This window comes from Cannabis sativa, chromosome 7 (assembly GCF_029168945.1).
Source record: "Cannabis sativa cultivar Pink pepper isolate KNU-18-1 chromosome 7, ASM2916894v1, whole genome shotgun sequence".
In the NCBI taxonomy this organism is placed as follows: Eukaryota; Viridiplantae; Streptophyta; class Magnoliopsida; order Rosales; family Cannabaceae; genus Cannabis; species Cannabis sativa.
This window is the reverse complement of record NC_083607.1, coordinates 51,954,010-51,967,772: the sequence shown is the minus strand read 5'-3', so window position 1 is coordinate 51,967,772 and position 13,763 is coordinate 51,954,010. Positions and strand designations below refer to the sequence as shown.

The window sequence follows — 13,763 nt, the reverse complement described above, 5'->3', positions numbered from 1 at the left end:
GATATGGGGTGTTTTATTAGGATCAAATAGTGAAATTTCCCTTATAAAATACAGAATTTTTTTTTTTCTAAAAATGTGTGGCACTTATAATGAAATGTACCTATAACGGGTACTTAGCACCCCCTCAATATTTTTCTTAAATTAAGCATTGTTGTTTCAAAAAATAAAATAAAACTAAAAGCATAACTTCATTCTCATAACAAAAAATTTTAAAGATTAAAAATGAAAACTGAAAAGCATAATTTTGAGTTGAATATATTATTATCATTATTATTATTATTATTATTATTTTAAAAAAAGCAACATATTATTATTAGTGGGCTACACTATTTTTTTTCTCAGAAGAAATGCATAAAATTAGTTTCTATACTGAATTTGTTGTCTGAAGAGGCGGAATACTTTGCTCATTTCTAAAAAAATTGCCTGGATCTATAAATGTTTTTGCTTTCACCAACCTATCAAAATTACCCTTAAAATATTTTGTTCCATAAATAATGGCTTTCTTTAAGAACGTCTGATTATTTGGATTTTCTCCAATTTCAAGATCTCGATAATTCAAGAAAGTTTCTCTAGGATTGGTTGAAACATAGGGAGCCATCTTCTTGTACAATTGTCTTGAAAGATTCATGTAATAATTCGTTACATCAATTCCATCCTCATTCCAATATACGTAATATTGCACTAAAGCCAAATTTCCAGCCCTATGAGGGAAAGGCGTTTCCCATTCTGAAATCTCGCTCATTCTCCCACCATAAGGATTCCATTTTATCGAAACATGACCAATCTTGATCGTCATTTTCCATAATCTCTTCAATGCTTGCTTTGTAAGAGGCTTTTTAATGTAATCAGACTTCACCTTGTAAAAGTCAACAGCTCCATTTTGGGCTACAAGCAACTCATCCAATGATGTTATTTTTTCAGCAGGGTGACCATCGATCCAAAAAACAGTGGATTCCACCCAACTCATTTCGAAACACTCTTTTTTCTTCAAATCCAATTCAGGGTATCTTTGTTCTAGAAGAGAAACAAGGTCTTGAGCTTGGCCCAAGTAATGCCCAATGAAATATACCATAATGGTTTTGTTTACCACATCCAACTCTGCTCTAATGAATATCTCCTTAGGCAAGTTAGGAGCCACATATTGCCAACGATGGATAGCCTCAAAGGAGCCTTGTTCTTCAGTCCTTTTTACTCTGAAAACTGTTACTTTAGGTGGGACACGACTCAATTTGATCTTCCATGAAATGATAACACCAAAACTTGCACCACCTCCTCCTCTAATTGCCCAAAATACATCCTCTCCCATTGATTTCCTATCAAGTACGTCACCATTCACATCCATTAGTCGAGCATCTAAGACATTATCAATTGTGAGTCCATGCATTCTCATCATTGGTCCATATCCTCCGCCACTAATGTGTCCACCAGTACAAACCCCAGGACATAGCGCTGCTGAGAACCCATGGATTGGACTAGTCATCCCTATCTTATAGTACAGCTCGCCAAGGCTGGCACCAGCTTGAACCCAAGCAGTTTCATCACTATAGTTTATGTTGATGGATCGAAAGTTAAGCATATCGAGGATGATGAATGGGACAGTAGAGACCGATGAGAGGCTCTCAAAGTCATGACCGCAACTTCGAATCCTAAGCTGAAGATTGTGCTGTTTGGCGCATAATATTATGGTTTTGATTTGGGTCTCGCGGTTGGGTTGTATGATGGCAAGGGGTTTAGGGGTTTGGAGTGTGGTATATCTTTTGTTGTGGATGCGTGAGAGTAAAATGGATTGGAATGTTGAGTTTTGTGGAGTGATAATGTTTGACATGAATTTATCAGAGTTTTCTTGGAAGCATTCTAGGAACTCGTTTAAAGGTGTTGATGAAGAAAATTGTGAGAGAAAAATGAATGACAGAGTGAAAAATATTAAGTCTCGAAGTAGTGTAATATGCATATTTGGATTGAAATGTATTGCTTTTGTCAAAATGTAGGAACTACTTGTTCAAATGATGATTTTGACACTATATGTATGTGCTATATATATGTGTGCTACAAATATGTGTGCGCAAATGAGCTTTCATTAGTCATCAAAAATATTTGGTGAGCTGAAAATGATAATGAATTTATTATTATTATTATTATTATTATTATTATTATTATATTATTATTATTATTATTTTTGAATTAAGATACGCTGTCATCAAGTAAGAAATTAGGTAACATATATAGATTTGATTCCATTTTTAGTTAACAAGCTATTCTGTGTGGAAAATTGCTATCAATGGCTATGAATTTTCTTTTTATTGTTTTTTCTTTTTGTGCATTAGGATATAATTGTCTTGAAATAAGGAATTAATAACATTAAGTAACATAAATTTTTTTTCTTGTTCTTTTTGCAAAATAGGTAACATAGATTTGTTTTACTTTTTGGTTTACAAGATTGTTATGTGTCTATTTTTATTCTTTTTTGTGGAAAATTTCTAACACTCGTTATGAAGGGTTTCTTTTCTTTTCTTTTTTTGTTTCCTTTTGCATTTGAATTTATATTGTCATCAAAATATGAAATAATACAATATAGGAAATATAGATTTGATTCCTTTCAATGGATTAGAAGATTCATCTCTGTACTATTGTATTATTGTTATTTAATTTGTGTGGAAACCTCCAACAATATGATTATGAGATTTTTTTTTTTGAATAATATTATTATTATTATTGAATGGAATGGTGAATGTAAGGGAAGATGTGGTAAGTAATATCAATGATTTCTAATAATGTGATGTAAAATGTAATTGTACTAATTTAATTGTTATAAAATAATGTAGAAAAAGGACCTCGACGTTCAAGATCCCCACGCCACCGTGTTCGGATCAAATCTTAGACCAAGAGAACGAAACTTGTCACTGATTAGGACAAGAAAATTGTCGAAAAGATTGTAAGTATATATATATTAATCCTTAATTGAGAACTAATAATGAGTTAATATAAACACTTTATATAGTAATTGCTTGAATATGTGCATCAGGCTCAATTAAAGGAGCAAGTTACTCAGGGATAAATTCAGGTCTATGGCCAAAATGATATCCTGACGTAGGCGCTCGAGACACAAGAATATCCTGGACGTGTCAGGGCTGCTGGGTATGCTAGCACTTGAGAAATGTTGTTTCCTTAGTTATACAAAATAAATCATAGCTAATTTTAACAAATGATTTGCAGGTTCCTTACTAGGGCATCTAAAATGTTTGCCAGGAAGAAAATGGATGTTTCTGATACTGTGGCTCAGTAACAGAAAGAGATTGATAAATTAAAAGTCGAAATCAAGTCCTTTAAACAGAAGAAAAATATTGCCCAACAAGAGGTAGAACGAGAGGTGGATGATCATACGTATGTTCTACAACAATACGCTCGTGAAGATGAGGGTCGACCAAAAATTTATGTAGAAGAGTTTGTTTCTCTCAACAAGCCACCTCTCATGTACAATTTTGATGAACACAGGGCCCTTGATCAGCTAGTATATCTTTGCTCTGACAATATCGACAATGTTGTGGCCCGAGCGTATATGTATGAACATGAGGGTCCAATCAAAGTTCACTCCAAAGACTACGATGATTGACATGTTATATTATTTATTATATAATATAATGTTTAAGATTAAAATTGTGATATGTTATATATATTATTACATATAATATAATTGGAAATTATATGCATGTAATAATCACAATATTATGTGATTGGGAGTTACATATAGTTGTAACATATAAGAGGTGGAGTTAATATTTTGTAACTTCCACATGATCACTAATTAAGTGTGTAAAGAGTGGTTACACAACTTAATTATTGAAATTCAAAAACTATAATTCAAATATAGTTGTTGGGGATTGAATTTTATCATTTATAATGTGTATAAGTGACATAAAATAAAGTGGGAATGGTTTGGAATATGTTGGAGTGTTATTTGCAAAAGCTGAAAAATTTAGTAACTAGTAACTAGTTACTATTTTTTTTTCAGCATTAATAGTAGAACGTTTTTTGCTATTGGGATGGCTTTGAACAACTCCCATAACCTCCAAATCATCCATTTAATCTCATTTACACCCCATTAAGAAATGGTAACAGCCATTGGGTGTGTGATGTTTGAATTTCAAAGTTTGTGATCCTAAACACTATAAATAGAGGTCTTGGTTCATCCTTTGAGACACACTCTTCTCTTCTATCTTTCAAACCCTAAGTGTTTCATAGAGGGGGAAATAATCTTCTTGGACAAAGGTGTAGAAACTTTGTTCAAGCTTTTGGTGATCCCCATCTCCACTTTGGGTGTTTGTTCTTTTTTCTTATTTTGTTCTATTCTCAAGTTTTATATTGTTTTCTTGTTCTCCTCTAAATACTCCTATATATATACTATAATATATTTGTATAGTGACTATATAGTACTATAAATATTATACATACATACTATATATACACTCTTTATTTCTCTACTATATATCATCTATTATATATATATATATTCTATATCATATATATACACTATTATATATATGCTTTTATATAGTTTATATTTACTTGTATCTTTGAGTTTTGAGTTGTAACTCTTTTCTTTTATTTGTATTTTGTGCTTTGGGATTGTAACTCTTTATTTAATATATTGTCCTTGTAATATTTTGTTTAGAGTTGTAATTGTCTTAATCTTTTATTCATCTTATTTTATTCTTCCATTGTAATCTCTCTATTATTTCTAAAAATCAAGAAGATTATTTTTTGTTTTCAATGGAAGGAGAAACTATCAAGATGATGAACCAAGACTTGGTGAGATTGGACCTCTTTGATGGCACCAATTTCACTAGGTTGCAAGACAAGGTGAGGTTCCTCCTAACCACACTCAAGATTGCCTATATTCTTGAGTCCACCTTGGAGCCCTTACCCGCACCTACCGACAAAGATACCGATGAGGTCAAGGCACAAAGGAAGAAGAGAGAAGATGACAATCTTGTATGTAGAGGATACATCCTCAACTCACTCTCAGATAGGCTTTATGACCTATAAACCGACACTAAGGATGCCAAAGAAATTTGGGATCACCTTGAAAAGAAATTCAAGGCCGAGGAGGAAGGTACCAAGAAATTTTTAATTTCTCAATATTTTGATTTAAAATTTCTTGATGGTAAACCTCTTTTACCTCAAATTCATGAGTTGCAAGTTATTGTTAATAAATTAAAAGTGCTCAAAATTGAACTTCCCGAGGCATTCCAAGTTGGTGCAATAGTGGCAAAATTGCCACCATCTTGGAAGAATTATAGGAAGAGAATCCTTCATAAAAATGAGGATTACTCATTGGAAGAAATCCAAAAACATATTCGAATCGAGGAGGAATCGATATGTAGGGATAAGCTTGTGGAGGGGTCTAATGAAGAGACTTCCAAAGCAAATGCAACTTCCAAAGTTCCTAATAAGAACAAAGGAAATACCAAAAAGGGTAATAACTTGGGTCCAAAGTCTAAACCAAACCAATTCAAAGGTGGAAAAGGTCCATGTTTTGTGTGTGGCAAACTTGGACACTATGCTAAGGATCGTAAGCATGAAAAAATTTTTAAGGGACCCAAAGTAAATGCTATCGAGGAGGATATCATTGCTACCCTTAGTGAGGTGAATTCCGTGCAAGGGAAAGTGAAGGGATGGTGGTATGATACATGTGCCACCGTTCATGTTACATATGACAAATCATTGTTCAAGACCTTTGAAGAGTCAAAGGGTAACCATGAGATCCAAATGGCCAATGAGGTCAAATCAAAGGTACTAGGCAAAGGTACCATTGATGTGTTTTTCACCTCTGGTAAGAAAGTCACATTGGTGAATGTGCTTTATGTGCCCGACATGAATAGAAACTTGATTAGTGGTGACTTACTTGGAAAGCCCGGCATTAAGGCCGTTTATGAATCTGGTAAGCTCATACTTACCAAGTCTAATGTATTTCTGGGCAAGGGGTACTCTTGTGAGGGAATGGTGAAATTGTGCACCAATGATGTAACTTTTAAAGTTAGCAATAATAAAGCTTCTAGTTCCACTTATATGATTGAGCATGATTCTTTATTTTTGTGGCATCTTAGATTAGCTCATATTAGTTTTTCTACTATGAAAAGAGTTAAAAAAATGTGGCATGATTGATTGTGATATAAGGAATTATGGTAAATGTGAAACTTGTGTAAAAGCAAAGATGATTAAAAAACCTTTTCCAAATGTTGTGAGAAATTCAAAATTGTTAGATTTAATTCATAGTGATTTATGTGAATTAAATGGTATTCTAACTAGAGGTGGTAAAAGGTATTTTATTACTTTTATTGATGATTATAGTAGATATACTTATGTATATTTGTTAAAGCAAAAGGATGAGGCCTTTGGTGCTTTTAAGATTTTCAAAGCGGAGGTTGAAAATCAACTTAACATGAAAATAAAAGTGTTGAGAAGTGATAGAGGAGGTGAATACTTCTCTAATGAATTTACTCATTTTTGTGAGGAAAATGGTATAATTCATGAGAGTTCGGCACTACATACACCACAACAAAATGGTGTAGCCGCAAGGAAGAATAGAACATTTCTTGAAATGGTCAATTCTATGATAGTGTACTTTAAGTTGAACAACAACTTATGGGGGGAGGCACTTTTAACCGCATGTCATATTCTTAATAGAATACCTATGAAGAAAAATGACATGTCTCCATATGAGTTATGGAGAGGAAGAAAACCAAATATTGGTTACTTCAAAGTGTGGGGGTGTCTTGCTTATTGTAAGAAGACCGAACCAAATGGAACCAAGCTGGGTTCAAGGGCCATAAAATGTGCATTTGTTGGTTATGCCAACAATAGTAAGGCATATAGGCTATTGGATGTGGAATCCAATGTTGTAATTGAATCTAGAGAAGTAGAATTTTTTGAGAATAAGTTGTATGAGGACAACTCTCAAAGTTCCACACCTCTAGGTGAGAATATTTTATATGAAAATAATTCTCAAGCTTCTACTTCTAAAAGAGGATCTCAAGAGGAGAACACTACTAAAGTTGTAGAACAACCCATTGAACCTAGGAGAGGTCAAAGGGTGATAAAAGAGAAAAGTCTAAATAAGGATGAAATAGATTCTCAACTAATTTCTTTCTACGTGTTAGAAGGGACTAGAGAAGAAGTAATAAGGAAAATTCCTTTAATACTTCTTATTGAGGATGATCCTAAGACTTTTCTAGAAGCCATGCAATCTAGAGACAGTGCATTTTGGAGAGAAGCAGTTGATGATGAGATGGACTCAATTCTCTCCAATGACACCTATGATGTTGTGGATCTTCCGTAAGGATGCAAAGCAATTGGGTGTAAGTGGATATTTAGAAAGAAATATCACACTGATGGCTCTATACAAACCTTTAAAGCTAGGTCAGTAGCTAAATGTTTTAGGCATAAGGAGGGTATGTTGGATATTTATTTTACCAGGATCTTAGATCTACTCACAAGTATGTTTATTAACATCCTAAATATGAACTTTCTAAAACGATGAAATAAACACATATAAAGTTTAAGAAACCTTACATTGGGTGCAGCGGAATATAATGACTCCTTCCGTTCAGATATCTAGCCCTTGATTCCTTTCTGTAGCAGAGCATTATCAATATCTGAACCTGGATCTCTTTCTCTGAATCTTTGATGCTGAAACTCCTTTGCTGATGATCTTTCTTCACGATCTTCCTCACTATGATTGAGGTATCACTTGATGTGTGTGGGCACTACTCATACACTAAGGATTTCGAAATTATCAAGGAAGAAGAGAGAGAGAGTGGTCAGCTAAAGATAGGGAGAGAGAAGGCTCAATTTTTCTGAATAGAAAAAGTCAGAAGAAAAGTGTGTGATTTTCCTGAAGCCTTCACTATCTATTTATAGCATTCCACTAGGGTTTGATTTGAATTATATGGCATTAAAATAATGAAAAAATCATTTAAAAAAGATGACATAAGTGGCCGGCCCTAGGCTAGGTGGACTGGGCCTTGATTTTTGCAATTTTGAAATTTTACCACTTTTTGTATCTGATTTTCTCAAAAATGCCAATTTCTTGATTCAATCATTTAAATGCCAATTCTAACTATTTAATAACTATAAATAATTATTAAATAATATTGTCATTTATCATATTTATTAATTGCACCATACAAAGTATCATAATTAACAAATATGCCCCTGTTAACTCTTTCTTTACAATTTCGCCCTTACTTAGTGAAAATTTCACAAATAGACATAGTCTAATTTGTGAATTATAATTGATTAATCAAAACCAATTACATGAGTCTTACAAGCAACATTATCTCAACTAGTGGGGGGACCATGGGTCTATATAACCGAGCTTCCAATAAGTAGATCAAGAATTTAACACTAAAATTCACTAACTTATTAATTCTTCGTTGAATCCACGCATAGAACTTAGAATTGCACTCTCAGTATATAGAATGCTCTATATGTTCCACCATATAGACACATCATTAGTTATCCATTGTTATAATCCTAATGTGATCAATGATCCTCTATATGAATGATCTACACTGTAAAGGGATTAAATTACCGTTACACCCTACAATGTATTTATTCCTTAAAACACTTGACCCCGTATAAATGATATTTCAGCTTATGTGAAATGAGTACTCAACCATTTATGTTCGTTTGGTCAAGCTCGAAGGAGATCATCCTTTGCTTACTATTCGCCAGATAGAAGCTATAGATTCCATGTTTATGATAGCGCTCCCACTCAATTGCACTACCGTGTTCCCAAAATGTACGTATCACCCTGACCTAAAAGTAGGCTTAACTAACAAATCAAAGAACACGAATAGCCTTTCAAGATTGAGCCTAATCATATCTGGATTAAGATCATTTGATCTAGGATCAACTAGGCGATATTGACTTGAATAGATTTTACGGTAAGTTTAATTAAATCTAAGTCAAAGTTCAATATCGGTCCCTTCCGATGCATACTCCATGCATCCAACCTGAGCTTTACTTTAACCAATGTTCGGAAAGAACATAGTATTTCTCCAAATACAAGTAAACTCTTGTTGTAGATTATCATATCAGTAAAACCCTATGTCTGATAAATCTAGGAAACTTTATTCACATAGTCATGTTTACTTTCCAATGTGTTGACGACACAATAAACAGGATCAAGTATGTGAAAAGGGTTTCAGATGAATTTATACATTATGTACATATAATCATGAAATAAATCATGTGAACCATGCACCATTAAATGTTATTTCTGATCTATATTAATAAACAAATCTGATTATATTGAAATGAGTTTTATTTAGGGCATAAAACCCAACAAACTCCCACTTGCACTAATATAAAACAAAAAGTGCGTTTCAAATAATCTCAACACCTTGATATGCAAATCAAGTGTAGTAGTAGTAAACTCCTCGTAATAGGATGCGAAAGGTTGAATTAACCACAACCTTTTCTCCACCATTACTCTTCCTTTAATCACAAAATCATTGATAATGTGAAATTCCTCTCTATATGTCTACTCTCTTGGGATACTGGATTCTATACCTTTGGCAACTACTTTTGGTTAATCAGGAAATTAACACTAGTAGTTTAAGGCAATTTGGAATGGTGCCAAAGATGTATAGAACTTTCCTTAGACTGAATAAGTAACTTTCCTGCTGACTTTAACATTCGGTCTCTCTGGTAGACTTAGAGAATTCGGATAGGTTTTTACACTTCTCCAAAATCACTATTCCACCCCCGTAGTAACCACCATCTTATCGAAAGATTTACTAGCACATAGGCAAATTTCGAAATCTGATATGGTGTAGTCTAAGAGTTTTAAACACACCCTTATAGACTAACATATAGTTCCTCTTCTTAATCTTAAAATTTACTTGATTGTCTTCCAATGTTCTTCTCCTGGATTAATCTGATACCTACTCATTACTCCCACTCAACGGCGAGATGTCCGGTCTAAGGCATACAAAAGCATATCTAAGACCTCTCACTGTTGATATAAGAAATTCTTTCATGGCTTTATCTTTTCTGGAATAGTTAAGACTTTTCCTTAGATAAATAAAATCTATACCTAAGAAGTTGTGAAGCTTCTATAGATTGCCATTAGAAAGAAAATGCTTGACATTTTACTAAAGTAAGTTGCTTGCATTAGAGTAAGTAATTACTAGGTATACCATAAGCCATAGGTTTAGATAAACTCAAACCTATAATGCTAGGAACAGAAGTTTGTTAAGTCCATAGAATAGACTTATTAACTAAAATTTCCTTTTATGTCCTTGTAATAGAAAACTTTAGGTTACTCCATGTGAATGGATTAAACCATAGTTCTATTGGCTTTCTTCTTAGTTTCTTATCTTGACAATCCATTACTTGTTTAAACTCACAATGGATTTTAATCACTAGTGTCTCCCAAGTCATAAGAAGGTGAGTTCCTAGAAACTCTCCCACTACGACAAGGCACCGTGAATTATGTCTAAGAAAACTAAATGGTATTGATCTCTTCGGTTGTGACAAGACAACGAGAGGCGGTGGGATCATCATATGTTATATAAGATGATAGAACACTTTTGGAATCAAGAATTAAATATCTCCTTTATTTGCTACTTTATTTTTCAGACTTAGTCATTATCTTAGAAAAGTAGTATTTGTTTGAACAAAAACTTTCTTATCTATTGACAATGGGATGGTCCACCCCTAATCACTTAGAATAGCTAACAAACCATGGTTAATGGTTCTAGCTTTTCTTAAGATTTTGATTAGGTCATCCATGAATCTAGTAATGATTTACATTAAGTATACAACCATTACATCATTCTGAAATTGTATTACCATAGAAGGAATTAGGCAACGACTAGTAACTAATCATCAACATGCAACTCGAAATTTCTGGGGAGGTAATTTTGGATATAATTCAAAAATCAATGTAATGATCTTTGAACTGCATATCTACTAACTATTTCTCCACCCCTATCGATTCGCAAGATCTTTAACCACATACCTTAATGGTGTTTAACCATTGCTAGAAATTGATGAAATTTTTCAAACATTTCAAATTTCTTTGCATAAGGTATAATCTAGAGTTATCGTTTTAAGAATACAACGAAAAACTCATATCCACCCCTGAATGTACATCCATCTGCGAATGAGATGAACTACTTTCAGTGGATATAGGCATATTAACTCTTTGCAGAGATTGATCTTGTCAAAACCACTATGAACAAGATACAAATGCCATAGATTAAAAAAAATGTGGTAGTGTCTTTGGATGATATAGGTTTAGTTACATCAAAGAGTTCTTAGAATACTTCAAGTGGATCCTGGTCACAGAATACCTAACTCACATTCCATACGCTTTAATCCATTAATAAAAGATGGATATTAAACACTTGAGAAAGTGTAAGCTGTATTGTATTACGGAATTAGAAATTTAAGAAAATTTCTATTTGGAATCTAAAATTAAAGTCAAAGACTTAAATTTATACCAAATATAATGAGTAATTCTATCTTGGACCGGCACTACTAATACAAACTCTAAGTCAGATTTGCCCATACAAGTAGGAGATTTCTAAGATTGAGGATTTATATCAATTGGGAATAGAATTTCGGGATTATAATCATATGCGTCATATAAAATGACATGAAATGATTTATAGACCATTCATCCAATGATATGTTTTGAAAGCTAATTCGAAATGAATAAGCTAAGAGGAATTAGGATAATTTCGTTTAAAATAAGAATCCAACGATGCTTCGATTAGCGAAAGTCAAAGTAATCTTATTTATATAATCTTCTTGTTTCATATCGTAAAAATACTAGTCTAAGGTGTCATCAATTGATGAACAGCTAGATGTCGCATGTACAATATTTATCTTTCGAAATCTAACACTATTATGTATGTCTAATGGTGAAAATCCACTAGGGATTTATCTCATTAGATAAACAAGCCAAGTTAGACCAACAATGAAGATTCGAAATTAAACTACAACTTAATAACAGAAAATAACATGGTTCAATATAAATTCATACACAATTCAGAAATTATAAGCATATAGCAAGTAGGAATGACAAGTGAAAATACTAAAACTTACAATCCTAAATAATTTCTAAGGTTTTCAACAAACTGATACAGTGTCCCGGTAGGCGAGAGTCAAAGCATCATTTATTGAATAGAGTTGTCAGCTCATCTAAAATAGAAACCATTCTAGCAACCTTTTATTCGATCAAAATAAGAATCCAACGTTGTCCCGGTAGGCGAGAGTCAAGGTTATTCTCATTTTATGAGCTTCTACCATTGTTTCATGTTTCATAAGTTTATCTCTAAGTAGTCACCGTAGGGGAGAGTCTAATAGAGACGAAAACTTACAAAACACTTATCAAATGAAATCTTACGGTGTTAAATGCGTTCAACGAATAACCATCCATAGGGGGACGAAGTCTAGCGTCTCGAGGTTATATTGAAAACATTTAACTTTTGTAAGACCAACAATGGAGATCGAATATCTTAATAATAATCAAGCTCATTATTTAAAGTGAGTTGTATTTTCTTTGATTCTCTTTATTTATTCTATTTATTTTAAATATATATTTATTTAATTAAAATTTCCAATTTAGAATGAAAAATTCTAAATATAAATTTTAATTTAATATTTATAAATTTTACTTAGATGGATATGAAATAATATGAATTATTTCCATCTTAGTAATAATTTCCAATAAATATTTAGAAAAATATTCAATTTAAGTTGTTACAAAATTAATTTAAATTAATTTACAACTCAAATTTAATTTTCTATAAATATATATTGCATTTCGAAAAATTAAAGTATATAAGAATACAATTTTCGAAAAATGCATATTAAAATAAAAAAAAATAAATCATGGAAAAATTATTCTAATTTAATGTTGGCCCAAAATTAATTAATAAAATTAATTTACAACAAAAAATATAATTTTCCTATTTAATTAAATATATAAGAAAAATTTCAAATATTTAAGTATGATGATGAAAATCAACTTAAATATTAATTTTCTATTTAATTAAATACACTAGAAAAATACTTCAAGCAAAAATATAATCTATCTAGATTTTTCTTTGACTAATTAATTCAATTTCTAATAATATACTTTAATTTAATTTATTTTAAATTAATCAATAAATGAAAAAATCATTGATTTAAGTTGATCCAAGAATTAATTAAAATAAATAATTAATTTACAACTTAATCTATTTTTCAAGATAAAATTCGAAATTCTAGCATTTAAGAAATGCAATTTCGAAAATTGATTAATAAAATAAAAAATAAATATATTTTGAAAATTATTTAAATTTAGTTGAAAAATTAAATTTCAACTAAAAATAATTTTCTTTTTAATTAAATGTCATGAAAAAGAAATATTTAAGTATGATGATTAAATCAACTTAGATATTTTATTTTCAAATTAATTAAATGTATTAAATTCAAGAAATAAATAATTAAGTGTAGAGAAGGCTTAATTATTAATCTCTAGTTTAATACTAGGAAAAATATACTTAAAATAAATTGTACCAAAATTAATTATATAAATAATTAATTTCACAATTTATAATATTTTCCTATTTAATATTAGAAATAATAAGTAGTCTAGAAATAACTATCTAGAAAATATCTTATTTGACTAAGTATCTTTTCCACAAAATTTGAAAAAATATCTAATTTAAGTCGTATTAGAAAAAATCTAGAACCTAAATATTTTT

General features: G+C 31.5%; 1 protein-coding gene across 1 annotated transcript; it reads right to left on the bottom strand.

Annotated features, from left to right (window-relative positions):
* Positions 1-357: 357 nt before the first annotated feature.
* Positions 358-1,825, bottom strand: LOC115696483 (berberine bridge enzyme-like 8). Its single transcript, XM_030623383.2, has one exon. It carries the CDS (start codon positions 1,823-1,825, stop codon positions 365-367), a length of 1,461 nt encoding a protein of 486 aa, XP_030479243.2. The 3' UTR covers positions 358-364.
* Between the last annotated feature and the right edge of the window lie 11,938 nt (positions 1,826-13,763).